We start from the raw sequence: 21449 nt of genomic DNA, 5'->3' as shown, positions 1-21449 counted from the left end.
AAACCTCTCTCATTCCAAAACCTAGGTCAAGAGGTGAGCTTGTACCTCATACCTAGAGAATACCACCACCCCTCCACAGCAGATGTGGGACTAACACCAACAATCTTCTCCCTCCACAATGGGAGCTGAAAGACTTCGGTAAACTGGGTTCTGATACCATTTGTGGGTGTCGTCTTGGGTCTTTCTTGCCCCCCTAAGTGGTCTTGGGCCTCTCTCACTACAAACACCGGATAACCAAAAAGAAGCTCTCTAGCTTCACTTGCTGCCTCTGAGTTAAAGGCAACCGACACGAAATTATCCAGGCACACAAGGAAACAACAAACGAGCTTCGAGATAGGCCCACAATGAAAAACCAGTTAATCATGATGAAACCTCTTTTTTTAGGAAAATGGTAGTTATTACGAGTCTTGTGTCCACGAGAGCAATCAAGCATTGTTATCTTAGATTGTGTGTCGACTTTATATGCATTTTCTGGTAACTAGTAATCCAGGTATTGTAGTCTCACAAGAGTTTCGCTCAATTATTTGCTTATTTTGATATCTTATGGTTATTAGTGTTTTCTTTCCAATGTGCAGTATATCCAATTTTGAGAGATTATATGCGTTCTATATCTTACGATTACATCAGTTTTTTCTCGCCCATGTTTAATGTTGGACTGAAATGTCACATAACAAGTTAACAATTAGGGAGGAAACATTTCTGAAGCCCACTTAAGATCTCCACTCGTTCGATAGACGATAGGGTAAAATCTCACATAAACTGAAACTCTTATATTTCTCAGAAAAAACTTTACACAGAATAAGCATACATTTCTCGATATAGAAAGCATTATACACACCATAAAGACCTAATAGTTCGGACTACAATCACCTACATATATGTATTCGTTAGCAAACGTGAAAATCACGACCACGCATGTGAATTCATACACCATGAACTTCTTGGTTAGTTATAACATGAATCGTGATCAGAAAGAATTCTGTTGCTCGGTGGCCTACCAATCTGCAAGCAGTCAACTGGAGGAACAGTAGGAGTACTCAAGATTCCGAAGGTCTGCCAACAGAAAGGATCATACAAACGGTATTGTTCTTGCTGAGGTTTTAGTTCTATATTTGTAAGAGTAACATCTACACAAGGTACACTATCACTACATGCTAAATGTACAGGTTTTACCGTATATGTTCCTATTATTTTTTCAAAGTTAATTCCTGCAACAGCTACTGCCGATGTTTGGTTTTTACATGTGGTTTTGTCGCAGTAGAATTGATCGATCACGATAGGAAATTCAACTTCAGATACTTGAATGTTTGAGAAATGAACATCTTGAACAGAGCCAGACCCACCCTGTAAGGAAAACATCAAATTATTTAATCCAGCTTAGGTGTAAAAATTCGATTTTTAGGCATCAAAGATAGGAACGTAACGAGTTCGGTTTATAGATATGTATTTTTGCATAAAGATCATTCTCACGTAGGTGGTGTTTGTTTTATACTGTCGGAGTCGGTCTAGACCCCAAAATTTGACTTGTCTAACGCTCTAAGCTAGAATGTTTTAGTAAGGGGCACATAGTCATTTCAGGTTATTTCAGACAATGCGTCTTAATTCTAACATATTAGATCTGACTTAAATGAATGCGAAATCAGCCAGAGTCAACCATTCAGACAAGTCAGATAAATTAATAAATAATCTGAAACCTGACTCAAGTCAATTTAGATCTTGAGTCAAATTTCAGATCTGAATATAATAAAAAGACAGATACACACTTTAGATAATAAAGAGATGAGAGTTCTTTTGGTGTTTACCTGCCATGTTTTGATCCGAACCCCATTCATCGTGTTATGCATTATGACATCTCGAACTGTAATATTCGAAACACAAGCTCTTGTGCCGTCTCTTCCGAGTCCTCCTATGCTGATTCCATGCCCTGGTCCACAAGTTACATTATATATTTCTACATTTGAAGACCCAGTTTGTATCGATACACAATCATCCCCTGCACAATTTTATTTGTAGAGATTAGTATAATACTAATTGATCCAATTCTAATACATCTTTTTTTTTTCTGTCTATTCGACAGTTTACAAAAAGACAATCCTGTCCTTTTAGGAGCGATGAATTTACCACATGCTAGGTTGCTATCATGGATGACTACGTCTTTGGAGTTTTGAAGGTGAATCCCATCTGTGTTGAGACTGTCTCCAGGAGATGAGACGCTGATGTTGAAAGTTCTAACTCCGATGCAATTATCGAATTTCAGGTGACACTGTGGACTATTTATAATCGTTACGCCTGTTACCGTTACATTATAACTACCATAGAATCTCAATGCCTGAAAATCAAGAACACAAGAAGAATAAGAATAAATCATAATTCAGAACTAGAAAATGTTTTCTTCTTACTTATAAATCATGAAAAAAGATCGAAATTGAAGTTCGTTCTTACTGTTGGTTTGATGCTTGGCATTTTAGTTGCTTCTTCATTGTTTATCTGTCAGATATAACCCACAAAGAACCATGAATATACTAGTAAGTATGGGAAACTTAAGAAATAGAACAGAGAGGAGAATGATCATATCTTACTGGAGTTTTCGAGTCGTCGTCTTCTTTTACTGTAAAATTTGATACAGGAACAAGCATTCTTGTTTCGTCGTCTATGGGATCTTCCATTGATGACTCTTTCCACCACAATGAACCTCTGCCATCTATGGTACCTCCACCCTGAATAGTAATTCCTCTCAGCTTTGAGAACAAAAGCCATTGAAACATTCCTGAACCCCATGCTTTAAAATCCGTAGGAGCAATAATGGTGCCTTCCAACTGCAATTACAAATCAAATTCAATCAAAACCCATATCCCAAATTTAAATTTGAGAGAGAGAGAGAGATTGTACCTGGAATACAATGTTTGCTTCACAGTAAGGACCAGAGAAGGAGATAGGTCCAACAAAGAAAACCGACTTCGCTGGGACTAAAATTGTGGAACCTTCGACTTTGCAAGCAGCAACCCAGGCAGCCTCGAACGCCTAAATTGTACCCGAAAAACAAAAAGAAACATCAACTTTTTATTAGTTCCTCTGTTCTTATGATTTGTATGAAATAGCAACGGTTTTATGACGTTGTAAATATGGATTAAAACTGTCACTAATCAAATAACTTAAAAATTCAATTTATGGTCCCTACTAATATGATGTTGTTGCTCTCTCTCTCTCTCTCTTTCTCTCTCCCCTCAAACAGTTGATAGTAGTTTTATGTCATTTTCTCTATGTCCTCTCTCACTATGTCACACCTTAATACCTCTAAAGCTACAAATAAGGCAATTAAAGTTGCAACTACCATGATAATTACTTTGATAATTCTCATTAATGATCTTCATGCAATTAGTTAAGAGCTACAAATACAAGAAGATGAAAATGTGGTTAAATTAATAAACTATCAAAAACCCATGCAAGAATATGAGAGATAATCACCTTTGTGTCATCACAATTACCATCGCCTTTTGCTCCGAAATCGAACACATTAAAAACAGTTGAATTGGTGACAATCTGTCCCCTTTGGGGTGGTGGTGGAGGAATGGGGGATGGTGGTGGTTTCGGTGGGTTACCGTGGTGGTTGACATTACTAGGACTTGGTGGATGAGTTTTTATTCTCTTCTTATACAGAGAAGCTCTATAGTTTTGCCTCCAATGTCTGCCTGATTTTCTAGCATTACAAAGTTCAATGGTTGATGGTGACCAAATAGAGAAGACAATTAGAAGGCTAATTGTGAGAAGTTTTATGCTAGAAAATCCTCTTATAATTTCTTTCATCTTTTATACAAGTTGATTAGTATTATTGTTCAAAATGTATGTACAAGGGGTAAAGTAAGGATGATTAGTTATAAGTGAAAGAGATTGAGAATGAGAAAGATTTGAGATTGATAAAGAAAGAGGAAGTAGAGATAGAGAGAGATGAATGGATTGGCGGGAGAGAGAATTTTGAGATATATAATAGGTGATGATAGGGTTTATATAGGAGCTAATGGAACCCAAAATGCATAAATAAACCCCAAGAATATAAATTTAGAATATTAATTATGGTATCACATTCAGGAGGAATAGAAATTCTAAACAGACCGTTCTGTTACTAGCCAGTAGTTTCTTGTAAGAACAATCATATAACACATTATTAACACATCAATATATGTTATGATATGTTTTTTCGAAGAGTGCGTCCCTCAATCACACATAGGTGATCATATTGTTTTTTAGTAGTTTGTTATGAGATTCAGAAATACCAAAACAAATAATATCACTACTGTGTAAATAGTCTCACATGAGAGAAGGGGTAACTAGCAACCAAGAATATGATGTATAAATCTTCTCCACTCATTGCTAATTGGTTTTGAGTTGGATGGCCACAAACTCAACGTGATGCCAGAACTAGGCCCACACGTGATAGGGGGCGTGCCCACATACTTAACAACTACCAACTCGTAAAATGGAAAATTTGTCTGTAAATACAGTTCCACCCATAGTAACTCAAATTAATTTATTTATATCACAAATTTTTTTTTAATATAACCTTTCAATGTAAATAGGTTGTAAATGAAAATTTGAAGTAGAAATTGAAAAGAGTAAAAGACCAAAGAAAAAGAGACACGTGGATGGTGATGAAGTGTTAAACGTTAAGTGATTATAACAAGTCTTTCTCATCCTCACATGCAACCATGCACTCACGGGCACGTAATTGTTATCTACTTTATCTCTCTTTGGTGTTTATAATCTTTATAAAAAAAAATAAAAAACCAAGACAATCATATTATCCCACTCCCTCAACAAAAAAAAAAATATTATCCCACTCAAATTTCTTCATTAAAGAAGTTTTATGAATTACTAGGAGGGGAAATGTTACAAAATAGAGTTACCCTGTTACCCAAGAACTAACTAGGATCTCGCCTATCGAAAGCTGTGAGAATAGTCTCACATGGGAGAATGGGTATCTAGCAGCCAAACATATAATGTCTAGGTCCTCTCCACTCATTGCCAATTGGTTTTGAGTTGGATGGCCACAAACTTAACATGGTATCAGAGCTTGGCCCACACGTGATAGGCTTAAATGCCACACGTGCTCCACGTCACCCAAAAAGAAAGAAAAAATCACGTGCTAAGCTTAAAAGAACACCACACGTGAGGGGGCGTGTGAGAATAGTCTCACATGGGAGAATAGGTATCTAGAAGCCAAACATATAATGTCTGGGTCCTCTCTACTCATTGCCAATTGGTTTTGAGTTGGATGACCACAAACTTAACACGAAGAGGTTTTTCACAGAGTTGACTTGAAAATGGAGACTGTCATTTTAAGATTTGAACCGTGAACAATTTCTAGCATATCTCTTTCATATATGCCTTACATATTTTTATTTTTATTTTTTGTTGATTGAGTTTTCACTATAATATCACTGGATTCTAATGTTTTGGCTTCTTTCCCTACAATTAACTTGAGCCTGCACAAAAAAATTCAAAACCGATAACATAACATTAAGACATGTTTGTTGATTGTAATTTATATTGAGTACCAATCTAATATAATATCATAGTTGGTAGATTTGATGGTCACTCATCTTCCACGTGACCCAAAGAAAAACACATGTCAGACTCAAAAGGCCTATGTCACAGTTGGAAGGAGGGGATGAGAACAATCCTACACAAACAGTAAAACTCACGATAGATAATATAATAATTAGAACACTTGTATATGTTTGTCTTGATTAGTTTTGAGTCGGGTGACTACATTATAATGCATAATATAGTCTATCATTGGTGTTTAATTCAAACCCTAATATCGTGTTTTCACTATTTCTTTTTCTTAAGTTAAAAGAGATATATACCGACACAAGCTGTAGTATGAAACTGACAAGGAATTTGGAGCTATGAGGTATGAGTCCTTATCCCTATGTTGCCCTATATATACAAAGAAGTGCATGTAAGCCACTCCTCAGGCCAAATGTAAAATACACCTGATCATAGAGAGATAAGCAGTACTCTGAATCCACTTTCTCATGACCAACCAAAGTTTCCGTACCATTAAGCTTCCTTATCCTCTTTTAGTTTTGATCCTATAAGTTATGATTTATAAGTTTATTGGTATACTAGGAAGTGAAAGTTTCAATATCAGTACCGTTATATCTCGCACTTGCTCGGGAACCCAAGAAAAGAAAAAAAAATCTTTAGATGCGAGTACATTTGATTAAGAGATAGGGTTCAAATTATGTAAATATTAGAAGATGAAAGTACCCCTTTCCACACTAATCAAATAATTATAGTAGAACACAAATATACATGACACAATGTCCTTGACATGTCAGATAAATTATTATATAATAACGATTTATATAGCTAAAACTAGAAAGTTATAACTTTAAAATTGTCAAATATAGAAATAATTTATGTTTGGTGGTGGATTTGGCCATTTGGGAGTGTTTTGTGACCACATTGATGATGAATATGATAGTGAAGCTTTCTATATATCTTGTAAAGAAAGAAGATGGTGGGGGTACTTTAGGGCTTGAGGAGGACCTTAATTCCTTCCTTCCCTAGTCATCTTTAACTTTTGTGCTCACTTGCTCCCGTGACCCTTCTTGGGTCCCCTCTTTCTTCCTCCTCCTCTACTTTCATTTTCATATCATGCTATTAGGATTCCTTATGTTCCTATTCATGAGGCTTTACAAACTATATCTATAATTTTGTGACAGCAAGTGAGCACAAAAACTTCATAAGTAGTTTTTGAAGTGAGGGAGAATCAAGATTAACATCGGTATTAGAGCCTACGAAACAACTAGTTTCAGCTCCGTAGTAAATGGACTCGAATCAAATAACAATTTATGTGATAACTGTCGTTTGGCGAGACCTCGTATTTCGTAGTATACGGTGCATCACATGTGCTCGCAAACTAGATTTTCTCTCTTTTCTCAACTATTAGACCGCGACAAATGCTATCTGGCCTAAAAAAGAGACTCGACCACAGACTGAATACTGATGTGGTTGTCTCACATTGGCCAAATCGTCTGTCTCTCTACATGGGGCATCTTATAGGAGTCGGCCACATCAGCCTTTGCCCTGTGCCCGGCCTCAGTTGTCAGGCTAAATAGCATTTTTGTTCTACTTATAACCATAGGATACCCTTAAAAATAATAATAAATGTATGAAATAATACCTATATCATGTGCTTCTTACATATTTGGTTATTCACTCACAAGATTGAATACTAATGGTGATTGACTAATTGATCATTTAAAGTTGTGAGAATAGTCCCACATGGGAGAAGAACTATCTAGCAACCAAGAATATAATGTCTAGGTTCACTTCGATCATTGCAATTGGTTTTGAGTTGATGACCACAAAATTAACATGATATCAGAGCTAGGGCCACACGGCCTAAAAGTCACACGTATTCCACGTCACCCGAAAAAAAAACGTTTTAGGCTAACCACGCCACACGTGAGGGGGCGTGTGAGAATAGTCTCACATGGGAGAAGAACTATTATCTAGCAACCAACAATATAATGTCTAGGTCCTCTCCAACTCATTGCCAATTGGTTTTGAGTTGGATGATCACAAAATTAACAATAGTAAACCCCAGAATAATTTCTATACTAAATTAGCAAGATTAGTCTTAAACCTAAGATAGGTCTCACTCTCCAATAGAATAACTATGACTCAATCACAAAAAAGAACAAAAAGTCTCCCCTTTTTTCCTCTTTAAAACTTTTGGCATTTAAGTAAAAGAGAAATCTATAATTGAGTGAAGGGGAACTTGAGTGTTGTTGATCTAATGCATGTGAGTTTTCAGTTGGATTGTCTTTTTTTTTTTTATATGTTATTAGCTTCTTTAAATTTTTGAAAGACAAACTACTTTCAACCTTTCCTTCTTCTTTTCTTTGTTTGTGTTTTTGTTGGATTGAGAAATTTATGGCCAATAGAGTCCTATTGATCACGGATGTCTATTTTGAGGCCAAATTTTTTCATGTTCAAAGACATGATTTTGACATCTCATTCTGTTTTTAGGTTTTCTTTTTAAAAAATTTAGGTCTGCTTTTGTAATCAATGCAGCCAGTTAGTAATAACTAACGCGATGGTCCCTCGATCTATATACGTACTTTATGTGTATATGAGCCCGATTAACACACTTGTGTTCCCTTTTTTTTATAGGACAGAAGAGTTGCACGTGTATCCGGGTTGTTTGAAGATGATGATCTAAAGCATTAAAAGAAGGGTAAACTACAAGTTTTTTGGGCACTCAAATTTTAGTGGGTAATCTTTTTAGCCGCTTTATGCTTGAATGTTCATATCAATCGTATATATATAGGTTGTCCATAACGTTTGTACGTATAAAGTGACATGAACTACAAGTGTTTTAACATGCAGACCAGTAAATTGAGAAGTTCGTTTTGCATGACAGTTATAACAGGAATAATTCAAGCACCAATTATTCTGATGTTCATCACTTGGTGATGACATTGGTGCAATATGCTGGTGAAAATGATGGTGACAACGAATGGGTGATAGTGATGGCGACATGGCGACCTTTAGTCACATGACGAGATTCCGTTGTAACGGTGATTTAGGAGCAACATGGTGGGGTGGAAATAATGACAGGCTTATGAATTAAGGGAAATGCTTCTTTTACTTGCTAAGTAAGAATTGCTTGCTGAGATGGATGTTAAGTAAACCACATTTAAAAAATTGGGATCACTTGGGAAACAAATGAACATGGAATATGTGACCTGATAGACTGCCGCATAATTATGTCATTGTGTTGTCACATTAGGAGAAAGTACCACTCTCGGTCGAATGAAGTGGTGTTGGAGTAGTGGCGAGGTTGTAGCTGGATTGTGATAAGTTGTGATGAAGATGCATGGGTATGCCGAAGTGATGGTAGTCGGAGGATTGGGCGATGAATTAGTACTATTGAGGAGGTTGTTATCTGGATGGACGAGTCATCCATTTATACATTCAACCCTCTCACTTAGAGGGTTGTGGACGCATTGTTTATGGGTTCATCATGTGCATATCTCGTGAGGGGTTTGTAATAGAGGGCTGCCCTAGTACTGAACGATAGTAACGTTCATTAGGTGGAGGAAGGTGGATTACATGGCGATGGCGGTAACGCGGGTAGTGACTAATGAGTGACCAAGTGAGGTAGGCATACGGGTGATATGTAGTTTTATCTTGACGCACAGACTCCAAGAGGCATTACATTTATTTCATGAAATTAATATTCATGAAGAATTGAAGATACATTATAAACGCATGAAGTGAATAAGCACATTAATCGTGATAAAACATAACACTTGAAACCTGTAAAGGTCATATAAAAGATCTTGAAAGATCATCCTAAGGGGCCTCAAAAACCCATCTACACTACCTTTACTTCATTAGCGCTCTATAACTTCATGGGATAACTCTTGGGGCCAAAACACTTCAGCCAATATTCGAACCCGTGACCTCCGAGGCTCAAACAACTGGACCAGATGCCCATTTGCAGGTGTTAAGTAAGTAGATAGTGCTGCCCATAAAACTCTAGTGGTTGAAGTTTAGATAATATTGAGACCCCACCAAATAAATTTTAGTGGGCTATATTTGGCCCACTAACCACTTATCATGGATTAGAAGTTCTAAAGACACCATTTTTCTTACTAAGCCCAACACCTATATGGGCTTATACTTTAAAAACTTTGTAGGCACACTCAAATGCGATAAGGCTAGATATCTGCAAATTCTCCTCACGTGCCATGGATAACGGTCAGTTCGCAAACTAACAAAAGCGCCATTTCAACTTCAATCAATATCTTATCATTTTCCGTCGAAGTCATAAGACAAGATAAACTGACGATGAAATTCTATTCGAAACCCTAGAATTAGAACTTGAAAGCTTCTTCACCCTCCCTATAATGGCGAAAATCTCAAGAAAAGAAGTTAGTACAATTGAAAGAAGAATTGCATTAGTTTCTAATCACCTAATTCCAACAATTACTTCACCTTCAATTTCATCATCGATTCAGTTTCGTAATGTTTCCGCCATGAACGATAGTTATCATAGAAAACATGGTGAAGTTTCAACTCATGAAGTTATTTGGAAGAGTTCTTGTGATGAATTAGGTAAGGAATTTACTGATATCATTTATGAGAAAGCTGTTGGTGAAGCAATTGCTAAGGTATAACCCTAGAAGAATTCTATCAATAAATGTTACATAATTTTAGGGTTTTATGTTGTTAATCACTTAATCGTCGTTGTTTTTGTGTAAAATTTGGGAAGATTACGATCAATAGACCAGAGAGGAGGAATGCTTTTCGTCCACATACGATTAAGGAGTTAATTCGAGCATTTAATGATGCTAGGGATGATAGTTCGATTGGGGTTATTATCTTTACAGGAAAGGTATGAACTATCTTCTTGCATTTTTACCATTCTTAATCTGTACAAAATGATGCCCTTTTTCAAATTTTGGATGTTTCATTTAAAAATCGCACGAAATGTGATTTCTAGTAATCGCATATACTTTAGTGTTTGGTTTGTTAGGAATATAAATATATAATTAGTAGAGATTGATTTCGTTCGTAGATTATGTGGTTGACGATTCCAAGTGGAAGGGAAATGCAAATGCACCCTCATTTTGGGACCTTAGGTTTTGGGTCTCGCTCTCAGGGGGAATCCTGTTCTGCAGGGAATGTGATTATTAATGCATTCCCGCGTACCAAACACCATTATGGAATTTGATTCTTGGTAATCGAATTCCATCCCCACTCGCCAAACATGGCTTGCTAGTTTCTCTTATAGTTCATGGAACTCAAGGTTTAGTTCTTAGTTGTTAGTAGCTAATCTAATTTGACATTGGATTTTATGCCTCACAAATCCGTTGTTCACGATCGTGGAAGCTCAAATACTTGTTTTGGTTTTGGGAACTTGTATTTTGATTAGTGATGTTTTGAGGTTTGTCTTTAGGGCACCAAAGCGTTTTGTAGTGGTGGGGATCAAGCAGTGAGAGGTGCAGATGGATATGCTGATTTCGAAAACTTTGGTCGTCTTAATGTTTTAGATCTACAGGTATCAATATGATAAAGAAGATTTGCTCTTAACTTACCTCCTATATTTAAATTTTGTGGATTATGATCAAACTCCATCTGTTCTTTTATTTGTTTTTATCCTCGTCCAGGTACAAATTCGACGTCTCCCCAAACCTGTAATAGCAATGGTAGGGTCTTCTTATCATTCCACGTATTTGTTTGATTCTGAAGTAAGATCGTATATAATGTGGATTCCTATCATAATCAGGTTGCAGGTTATGCCGTTGGTGGAGGACATATACTTCACATGGTTTGTGATCTAACAATCGCTGCTGACAATGCCATTTTTGGTCAGACAGGCCCAAAGGTGCTTATTCCATCTTCATCTTGTGTTCGTAGAGGCAGTTACTTATTGTTAAAAAGTTAAAATTCAGTTGCTACCTGAGCTTGAATGAGCATGAGAGATCAACAAATATATATTAAACTTGGCAATTGGCATCATCTCATGAAGGTTTCTTTTGTCGCCATGAGCAATGCAACTGCTATACTTCATTAATCCCAGACGATCTTAGGGATGCTGATTTTGGACGGATATTCCAAGTTGCACTACTCGCGGGCTGTTGTTGTTAACATAAGATCTTATTATATTCCAAGTTGCACTTCCTCTTTATCATCTCTAGATGGCAGATCTTTACATAGAGAATGGTCATTTTCTGTTTTGACCCGCTTTAGAGATAATGGACTACTTGTTGAAGTTTACTTTTTTTGCCGACCATGATTCCTTGCTGTTTTTATGCAGGTTGGAAGCTTTGATGCAGGTTATGGAAGTTCCATTATGTCTCGCTTGGTAAGTATTACAAAAACTTTTATGGGTTTGTGTGGATTCTGTAATGTCTGAACAGATTGTTTTGTGTAGAACTCTTGCCCCCTAATAATGTTATTAGAAGGTATCGGACCGTTTTCTTCAGCAATGTGGAAGTAAGAGGCTATAATGTTCAAAATTTCTTGTGGTGGTGGTTTACCAGGTTGGACCGAAAAAAGCACGTGAAATGTGGTTTCTGGCACGGTTCTACACTGCTTCTGAAGCAGAGAAGATGGGACTGGTGAATACCGTAGTACCGGTGAGTTTCTGACCATTAGAGGGGCTATTTGTGCAAATGATCACCTACCTAAGTATAAAACAGAATTTTCTTAAGAATTCTTCGATTGTGGATGGCAGTACCAATGGTAAGTGATAATAGGATACAAAGAAAACCCTTAATTTGACTTTTCTATTAACATTTCAAAGCTCGAATCAATTTATCAAGCAAGAGAGGTTGGTCCTCAACATTTGTATACTCAGCAAGGAAAACAAATCCATTCAATGAAGTTCGTGTTCTTAAAGACCATATCGAGCATCAATACTATATATAATGGAGCGATGAAATTTCCGATGTCCATTTATTCTTGTTTTTGAACAGCTAGAAAAGTTGGAGCAACAAACCGTTAAATGGTGTCGAGAGATATTGAGAAATAGTCCTACAGCAATTCGGCTACTCAAATCTGCTCTAAATGCTGTTGATGATGGTCATGCTGGTCTTCAGGTAATCGGAATGGTCTTTTTAATGTAATATTCAACGACTGTTTTCGCCATTGACCATACAAAACCCAATCCTGACACTGATAACTCATGATTCCCATTACCCACTTGTGCTAAGCCTATAAACTGTTTGAATTTTTCACCTGCTAATATCAACATTGTTTAAACTTAAATCAACAACTATCATTCTATATGAATGAGAATTGACACTAGTTTTACCGACTTTTTATTGAATGAGTTTTAGAGGTTTTGTTTATTGCTTCTATTTTCAATTACAGGCTCTAGCTGGGGATGCTACCTTACTTTTTTATGGAACGGAGGAAGGAAACGAAGGAAAAACAGCGTATATGGAGCGAAGACCTCCAGATTTTTCCAAATTCCCTCGGCGACCTTAGTGTCGGGTGTGATTGACTTTTCGTAATTGTTTTATTTGTTACTTGTACACCATTTCTGTTCATCAGTGTTTCGAACTCTCGAACAATTATATGTTTCCCTTTGATTTCAACTAAAAATTGTATAATCACCATTGCTTGGGTTACAGGGAAGTTTAAAAGGCTGGGGTATGGGTGCCAGCTCAAGCTTAACAAATATTGAGGCCTTCTGAATGGACTTGTACAATAACTGCCCATAACAAAACCATGTTCCTTCCCGTTGGTCTGGGGTTGGACTTCAAAAATGAGAACAACATGATGTACATGTATTGGCCGAAAAATACATGGAAGAAAGTGATGCGGCCAAGTATAAAGGTGACAGACTAAAACGGACAAAACCGAAACTATCGGTGTCGGAATTGGACGAAAAGGGATGGTGCGAAATAACCTTCAGCTCATTCGTTGTCGCTTCGCCACAACCGACCCACATTGAAGGGCAAATTTCATCGTTAGGTCCTCAAAACGGACTTTTGGTAGTTTTTTACTGTTTTAGTAAGTGTTTTTAGTTTAGGTATTCTCTTATTTTCCTGGGATTCTAGTGTTTTATTTTCTTAGAAATTGTTGGTTGAGTTTGATGAGGTTAAGGAAACCTCAAGTCTATATAAGGAGAGATTTAGGGGTTGTTTTATTCATTCAATATTATCAATAAAGTCCAGTATTTTAATTTAAATCATCTTAGTTTCAGGTCTATATTCTTTAGACGAAGATCTAAGATTTTTTTGGAGATTTCAGTTGCGTCACAATACCAATAACTACTAAGTTTGGGTTTTTGTTACAAAAAGTATTTTGTGCTTTTGCTTATATTCTCCAATGGCAAAATCTTTGGCAATTGGGGACAAGATTCCATAGCCACTTACATGGAAAGATTTATTCTCCTAGCTACAATTTTAAAATTCTTTTATGGGTTCCTTCTTTTCTTAATTACGGGTTAAACAATGTCTCTAACAGAAGAAAGCGAATATTCTTTGTTTTTATTTTTTTACTATAGGCCACTGTTTTGCGGAGAAAAGTTTCTGGGGAAGACGGGGCAAAACCCAAAAAACACAAACCAAACGTACCTTAGAAGTCGCCGGCCGATGTTGCCGGCGACCACCATCATCTTTATGGAAATATCCTTCTTTAGTCATATTCTAGAATCCTTATTTTTTCAGTCCGACGCAAGAAGCTTTCAAAACCCTAAATTCAGCAGTTTATCGCGAGCTCTAGTTTTTGGCACGATAACCCCAATTCCTTGACTGAAAGATATTTCCCAGATTAGTGGCTTTTGCTCTTCACTAATGGATCTCTGCATTCCCCTACCAATACTCATGAGACCAAGAACCACTTCTTACCTGAAACAAAAAACCCCACAGGAAAGATTTCAAATTCCGTATAAAACACCACTTCTTCCTTCCTAATCGATTTCACCTCAATGAACTAAAACAAACAATTCCCCTCCAAATTCCGTATAGAAAGCCCTCATAAAGCTTCCTGCCAAAACTCAAAACACATCTATCAACACAAATGAACAGTTCAAATCCCTAACATTAATCAATTGACATACAAAACCAAAAAAAAAACCCTAAAATAAAGAAATAAACCGAGCAAGACAAAGAGAGAGAGAGTTACCAGATAAGTGCAAAGTTCTTGTGAAATCTGTAATAAGTAAATCGAAAAATGGTCAATCTTTCAACTAGATTTAGGTATCTATAAAGAAGAAGGGAAGAATAACCTAGATGATTGAAGGAGAAGAGAAAAGGAAGAGATACTTAAATTTGTAATTCCCTTCGCCGGAAGTTAGAGAGAGAAAAGAGAGGAGAGAGAAACAAAAGAGAGAGGAGAGGAGAGAGAAACAAAAGAGAGAGAGAGAGAGAGAGAGAAAAAGGGATGAAGCGAGAGAAACAAAAGAGAGAGAGAGAGGGATGAAGAGAGAGAGAGGGTGAGAGTCGACCGAAATTAGAGTCGCCGACGTTAATGGTGGAAGCCGCCGGGATCCGGTGGAAGTCGCCAGAGTTCTAGTTGAGGTAGAGGAGAAGAAAGAATAAAAAATTAAAAGGGTGATGTTTGGAGGAAACAAAAATATTTTGTTTCCACCCAAAACTTATTGCCCCGGAAACTTTACTTATTTCCCCAAAACACTGGCCTTAGGGGGGTAGTGGTTGGGAAAATGTCCCCCAATGTCCGTGTTATTGGTTGGGGACATTTGAAATGTCCCCAAATGTCCGTGTTATTGGTTGGGGACATTTCAAATGTCCCCAAATGTCCGTGTTATTGGTTGGGGACATTTCAAATGTCCCCAAATGTCTGTGTTATTCGTTCGGGACACGAAATTAGGGACATTTCAAGACAAATTGGTTTTGGGGACATTTGGAGACATTTTAGTGTAAATTTGGAGATCTTTTGGAGAGAAAATGTCTCTCAAAATATCGAAGACACTTGGGGACATTTGAGTAAGGAAGATAATAAAAATAATTATTATTATCAAATCATATTATAATAATATTATCTTATTATTATATTACTACATTATTGTATTATTATTATATGGGAAATTTGGCCAAAACTCCCTAAAAACTTTGGCCTTTGGTTAAAAAGGATTGGACAATTTTTTATGGGCTTCAGCTCCCTGTGGCATTTTTGTAAATTATCTAATATAGGGAAAAGACAAAACTGACCTTATTGCAAACTAGTTTGCAAGGCAAACCAGATTGCAAACTAGTGCAAACCAGTTTGCAAAGCTTTGCAAGGCAAACCAGATTGCAAACCAGTTTGCAAATCAGTTTGCAAAGCTCTGCAAGGCAAACCAGATTGCAAACCAATTTGCAAAGTAGTGCAAACCAGTTTGCAAATCAGTTTGCAAACTAGTTTGCAAAGCTTCGCAAAATCAAACCCTAACAAAATAAGTAACTAAGAAGTAAGATTATATAAAATGTGAGGGTTTTTGGAAAATCTGAGGGTGTTTCTAAAATTTTCCTTTATACAAAGGTCAATTCAGGTATACAAAATTAAGGGATTTTTAGAATTGTCCTTCAAGCCTATTTCCAAACTTTTCATGGTGCCTAGAAGGAAAAAAAGATAACTTGTCTTTTTGACAAAAAAAAACAAAAAATTGGGTCTCCAGCCCAATTTCCTGTTATTATTATTATTATTATTATTATTATATTATTATTATTATTATTATTATATTATCATTATTATTATTATATTATTATTATATTATCATTATTATTATTATATTATTATTATATATTTGAGTAAGGTAGGTAATAAAAATAATTATTATTATCAAATCATATTATTATAATATTATCTTATTATTATATTACTATTATATTATATTATATTATATTATATTATATTATATTATATTATATTATATTATATTATATTATATTATATTATATTATATTATATTATATTATATTATATGATATTATATTATATTATATTATATTATATTATATTATATTATATTATATCACTATTATATTATATTATTATTATATTAATATTTAACTATATTAAATAATAAATATTTACCAATTGTCCATCAATGTCCACAGATATCTACAAATGTCTACGAAAGTCGAAAAATATATATTTGGAAATATTAATTATTTTTTTTTATTTCATATGGTAAGACAGTAATAATATTAAAAATAATAAATATCAACTAAATATCTATCAATGTCCACAGATATTCACGAATGTCTACGAAAGTCGAAAAATATATTTTCAAAGTAGTAGGGCAAATTTATTTCGTATGATTAGACAATAATGATTACATTAAAATAAATGTCTACCAACCGCCATCAATGTCCTCAGATATCCACAGATGTTCACAAAAGTCGAAAAATATATTATTGAAATATGAGTACAAATATATTATTTCATATGGTTTGACAATAATGATAATAATAATAATAATAATAATAATAATAATAATAATAATAATAAATGTCTACCAATTATCCTTCAATGATGAGATAATAATAATAATAATAATAATAATAATAATAATAATAATAATAATAATAATAATAATATCCACTACACATTTTGTCCATGGATTCAATATGTTGAAATGTCCCCAGGACATTTTGTCCATGAACCAAATGTCTTGAAATGTCTCTGAGACATTTTGTCTATGAATCAAATGTCCTGAAATGTCCATAAAGACATTTTGTCTACGGACAAATGTCCCGAAATGTCTTGAAATGTCTCTGGAACATTTTGTCTCTGAGTGTCCTCCAATGTCCTGAACCACTACCCCCCCCCCCCCCCCCCTTACTATATCTCTTCACATTCTTTGTTCAACCAGATGGTTCTAATTTGTGTTTTTTCCATTGATCTTTTTGGGCTGAACTCGGTCATCACTATTGATCTTTGTATTTTTTTTCTCATTTAACTGTACATGTACTTATGCGCGTAAGTTCGATCAAACGTGATCTCAGACGACGCGATCATAGTCACCAACACATGCAGACTCGGATAACGTTCGAGAGTATTTTATTTATTATACTAAATTTTACGGGGAAAGAAACACGAAGAAATAATGTTCTTGCATTTTCGAAGTAGACACGATATACAGTTGAACAATAATGCTCTTACATTTTCGAGCACGATACACAACTAAAAATACAAAAGACCACTTTTTGTTTAGGTAGACATGATAAACACTTGAGAAAAAAAGTCAGAGAAAAATCAAGTAAGGCCTTTAATTTCAGCCATTAACTTTTACTTAAAAAGGATAAAAATATTTAATTTCCTATCCTCGGGTGGAGCAATAAAATCAGTGGGATAGAAGTCAACTATACACTTTGGCACGATTGTCGAAGTCAGAGGGCTAAATAACGGGTTGAAAGGTCGATGTTCCTCTCTCTCTTTAGGGTCAAGAGTACTCTATGTGTAATTTTAAGTTAGATTTTGGACTAGTATATCTTTAGAGTACTTATTGTACATTTATTATTGAAACCAGTGCAGTAATACTCAGTGTGAAAATAGGTACACCTGTATATGTACTTCTGCGTGTAAACTCGACCCAACGTGATCTCAAAAGAAGTGATCATACACACCAGCGCACACTGACTCGAATAACGTTCGAGAACACCTTATTGATAAAACTGAGATGTGATCTACCACAACGACATCTTATAATAAGAGATAAGATGTGATCTACCACAACGACATCTTATAATAATAGATAAGATGTGATCTACCACATTTTCGAAGTGGAGGCGATATACAGTTGAAAATTAATATTTCAACATTTTCGAAATGGACACAATATACAGATGAGAGTACGGAAGACCATTTCTGTTTAAGTAGACATGATATACACTTGAAATGATATGTAAATTTCTTATCTTCGGGTAGAGTAATAAAATCACTACTATGGAAGTCAATTGTACACCTCGGAATGACTGTCGAAGTCAGAGGACCGAATGACTGGTTGAAAGGTCGGCGCTCCCCCCTCCCCCCCTCTCGAGGATCTAGAGTACTCATTCTGTATCTTTAAGTTAGATTTTAGGCCGGTCTATCTTAGAGTACTTATTGTGTATTTATTATAAAAACCACTCCACTAATACTTAGCGTGAAAATGAGATCAAATGTACATGTACTTATGCGCGTAAACTTGATCCAACGTGATTTCAGACGTCGTGATCATATACACCAACACACAAAGACTCGGATAACGCTCGAGAGCACTTTATTTATAATACTTAATTCTACGGGAGAGTGTCAAGACACACGAAGAAATAATGTTCGTCCATTTCTGAAGTAGACACGATATACAGTTGAATAATAATGCTTTTACATTTTCGAATGGGACACGATACGCAGTCAAAAATACGGAAGACCACTTTTTGTTTAAGTAGACATGATAAACACTTGAAAAAGAAAGTCACAAAAAAAATGAAGGCCTTCAATTTCAACCATTAAATTTAGGGTTATTTCCCTAATAGCCCCCAACTTTGTGACTAGTTTCCTACCTAGCCCCCTACTTTATCAAAAATACTCAGATGACTCCCTTTTTCAGATTCCGTTATAACACCGTTAACTAGTCATTACCTCTCTCTCATCCAACTCATCGCCTCTCTCGGCCACCTCATCTTCTCGCCACCTCATCATCTTTCACCGGCGAAGGGCGCCGGCCAGCCAATTTTCCGGTCGTCGACCTTCAACCATTAAAAAAAAATTAAACTCTCCTCTCTCTCTCTAATTTTTTTTTTAGAGAGGGAGGAGAGTCTAAATTTTTTTTAATGTTTGAAGGTTGCCAGTGAAGATGATGAGGTGGTAGAGAGAGGAGATGAGTTGGATGAGAGAGAGAGGTGATGACTAATTAACGGTGTTATAACGAAATCTGAAAAAGTGGGTCATCTGGGTACTTTTGATAAAGTGGGGGGCTAGGTAGGAAACCGGTCAGAAAGTTGGGGGCTATTAGGGAAATAACCCTTAAATTCACTTAGAAAAGATAAAATATTTTAATTTCTAATACTCAAGTAGAGCAATAAAATCATTGGGATGTAAGTAAATTGCACACCTTGGCACGGCTGTTGAAGTCAGAGGGACGAATGACGGGCTGAAAGGTCGACGCTTTTCTCTCACTCTCTCTTTATGGTTTAGAGTACTCATTGTGTATCTTTAAGTTATATTTCAGATCGGTGTATCTTTAAAGTACTTATTGTACATTTATAATTGAAACCAAACCACTAATACTCAACGTGAAAATGGGCACAACTGTACATGCACTTCTGTGTGTATGCTTGACCCAACGTGATCGCATACGACATTATTATAGACACCATCACACGCAGTCTCGGATAACGATCAAGAGCACTTTATTTATAAAATCGAGATGTGATCTACCAAAAAGGAAAACGAAAAATGAGTGACTCTCATATTCGAGTTGTTATTCAGCCAGAAGGTGTTTTTAATATTGGTGTTCTACTTACTGAACAAACTATCATATTTGGTCATAACTGATGGAAATGCATATTGATGAACGAGAAAAAATGGCTTACATCATGGGTACCATTACACAACCTCCTGAATCTGATAAAGGTTATGATAAGTGGTATGTTGAAAATCAAAAAGTGAAATGTTGGCTTTTGATGTCTATGCCTCCTGATATCATGAAACGTTATCTTCGTATCCCTACTGCACGAGAAATTTGAAAAACCCTCTCTACTGCTTTTTTTTTATGGTAATGATGAAATACGGGTCTATTCACTTCATCAACAGGCATTCTCTGCTAAACAAGGGTCTAGATCCCTCTCTGTCTATTATGGAGAACTCACATAAATCTTTAGAGAACTGGATCATCGTGATAAAGTTGTCATGAAAGATCCAGACGATGTAACAACATACCACAAATCCATTGAACGGATTCGGGTTCATATTTTTCTTGCAAGTATAGATAAAAGTTTAGATCAGCTTCGCCGTGAAATTCTACGCCATGATCCTCCTCTCACCTTGGAGGCATGTTATTCATTAGTTCGTCGTGAATCAGTTCGAGCTACAACTCTAAATACAGATAGTGACATTTCTGATGCTTTCACTATGCTTACACAACATCGACCACTACAATCATCTCAAGATCAGTCAAAATCCGTCAACTACAAAAATCCTCATAGTTCTGAAAAATCTAACTTAAAATGTACTCATTGTCGTCAAACATGTCATTTGAAGAGTAGTTGTTTCGAACTTATAGGCTATCCTGATTGGTGGGATCCTTCAAGGCATCGGAATGCCAAAAGGCCTTCTACTGCTGCTATTGCTCAAACAAAACAGGATCACACACCTTCCACGTCTTCCGCATTAATCACCACTACTACAACCGAAGGTACGGTTTTAAATACCTCTTCACATGTTTCTAATAATGCATGAATTGATTCTGGAGCAACTGATCATATGACATTTGTTGTCGGACAAGTCACAAACCTTCGACCCTCCTCGCAAAAATCTGTCTCCACAACAAATGGGCATACCACCTCAGTACTTGGGGAAGGATCATCCCTTCTGATTAATACTTTACATTTTGATTCCATCTTAGTTGTTCCTTCTTTAGATTATAATTTATTTTATGTCGCTCAAATTACTTTCACTTTATCATGTATTGTTATTTTTTGGCCTAATCATTGTGTGTTTAAGGATATTCAGACTCGACAGACGATTGGTTATGGTGTTAAGAAGGGAAAGCTCTACTATTTGGACTTGGAGTCAGAGCATTCTAATCGACTACAACATGCATTGGTTGTTGAGACCACTAGTTCCCATAAGAGACTAACTGAAATAAAGCTATGACATCGACGACTAGGTCATGCCTCATTTGGTTATTTAAGAAAGTTATTTCCTAATTTATTTACAAATTTAGATGATTCCTCTTTTAAATGTGATGTGTGTGAACTTGCAAATAG

The 21449-nt window shown here is 35.9% G+C and overlaps 2 protein-coding genes and 1 pseudogene across 2 annotated transcripts; 2 read left to right on the top strand and 1 right to left on the bottom strand.

Moving 5' to 3' along the window:
* Positions 1 to 750: 750 nt before the first annotated feature.
* LOC147542874 (polygalacturonase At1g48100-like) lies at positions 751 to 4077 on the bottom strand. Its single transcript, XM_086634604.1, has 7 exons — positions 3466 to 4077; positions 2890 to 3021; positions 2580 to 2816; positions 2443 to 2487; positions 2122 to 2329; positions 1803 to 1993; positions 751 to 1344 (listed from the first exon to the last, which is right to left on the bottom strand). The coding sequence occupies exons 1-7, from the start codon at positions 3802 to 3804 to the stop codon at positions 946 to 948; spliced, it is 1551 nt and encodes a 516-aa protein (XP_086490730.1). The 5' UTR covers positions 3805 to 4077; the 3' UTR covers positions 751 to 945.
* Positions 4078 to 8359: 4282 nt separating this feature from the next.
* ECHID (enoyl-CoA hydratase/isomerase D) lies at positions 8360 to 13131 on the top strand. Its single transcript, XM_086634605.1, has 9 exons — positions 8360 to 10190; positions 10292 to 10414; positions 10979 to 11080; positions 11190 to 11228; positions 11309 to 11407; positions 11840 to 11887; positions 12066 to 12161; positions 12501 to 12623; positions 12898 to 13131. Exons 1-9 carry the CDS (start codon positions 9927 to 9929, stop codon positions 13012 to 13014), a joined length of 1011 nt encoding a protein of 336 aa, XP_086490731.1. The 5' UTR covers positions 8360 to 9926; the 3' UTR covers positions 13015 to 13131.
* Positions 13132 to 19917: 6786 nt separating this feature from the next.
* LOC147542872 (uncharacterized) lies at positions 19918 to 21221 on the top strand (annotated as a pseudogene).
* The last annotated feature ends 228 nt before the right edge of the window (positions 21222 to 21449 follow it).

The sequence above is a fragment of the Eschscholzia californica genome, unplaced genomic scaffold, assembly GCF_041429995.1.
Source record: "Eschscholzia californica isolate CP2 unplaced genomic scaffold, dmEscCali1.0.p SCAF_4, whole genome shotgun sequence".
Taxonomy (NCBI): Eukaryota; Viridiplantae; Streptophyta; class Magnoliopsida; order Ranunculales; family Papaveraceae; genus Eschscholzia; species Eschscholzia californica.
This window is presented reverse-complemented; position numbering and strand designations above follow the sequence as displayed.

Excerpts from the sequence above, each read along its gene's own strand:
- LOC147542874 (XM_086634604.1), bottom strand. The coding sequence starts at position 3,804 with ATGAAAGAAATTATAAGAGGATTTTCTAGCATAAAACTTCTCACAATT. Across the intron at positions 2,817-2,889 it reads AAGCAAACATTGTATTCCAG|TTGGAAGGCACCATTATTGC; the intron begins GTACAATCTCTC and ends TTGTAATTGCAG. Across the intron at positions 2,330-2,442 it reads TGCCAAGCATCAAACCAACA|GCATTGAGATTCTATGGTAG; the intron begins GTAAGAACGAAC and ends CTTGATTTTCAG.
- ECHID (XM_086634605.1), top strand. The coding sequence starts at position 9,927 with ATGGCGAAAATCTCAAGAAAAGAAGTTAGTACAATTGAAAGAAGAATT. Across the intron at positions 11,081-11,189 it reads TTAATGTTTTAGATCTACAG|GTACAAATTCGACGTCTCCC; the intron begins GTATCAATATGA and ends ATCCTCGTCCAG. Across the intron at positions 11,229-11,308 it reads CCAAACCTGTAATAGCAATG|GTTGCAGGTTATGCCGTTGG; the intron begins GTAGGGTCTTCT and ends TATCATAATCAG.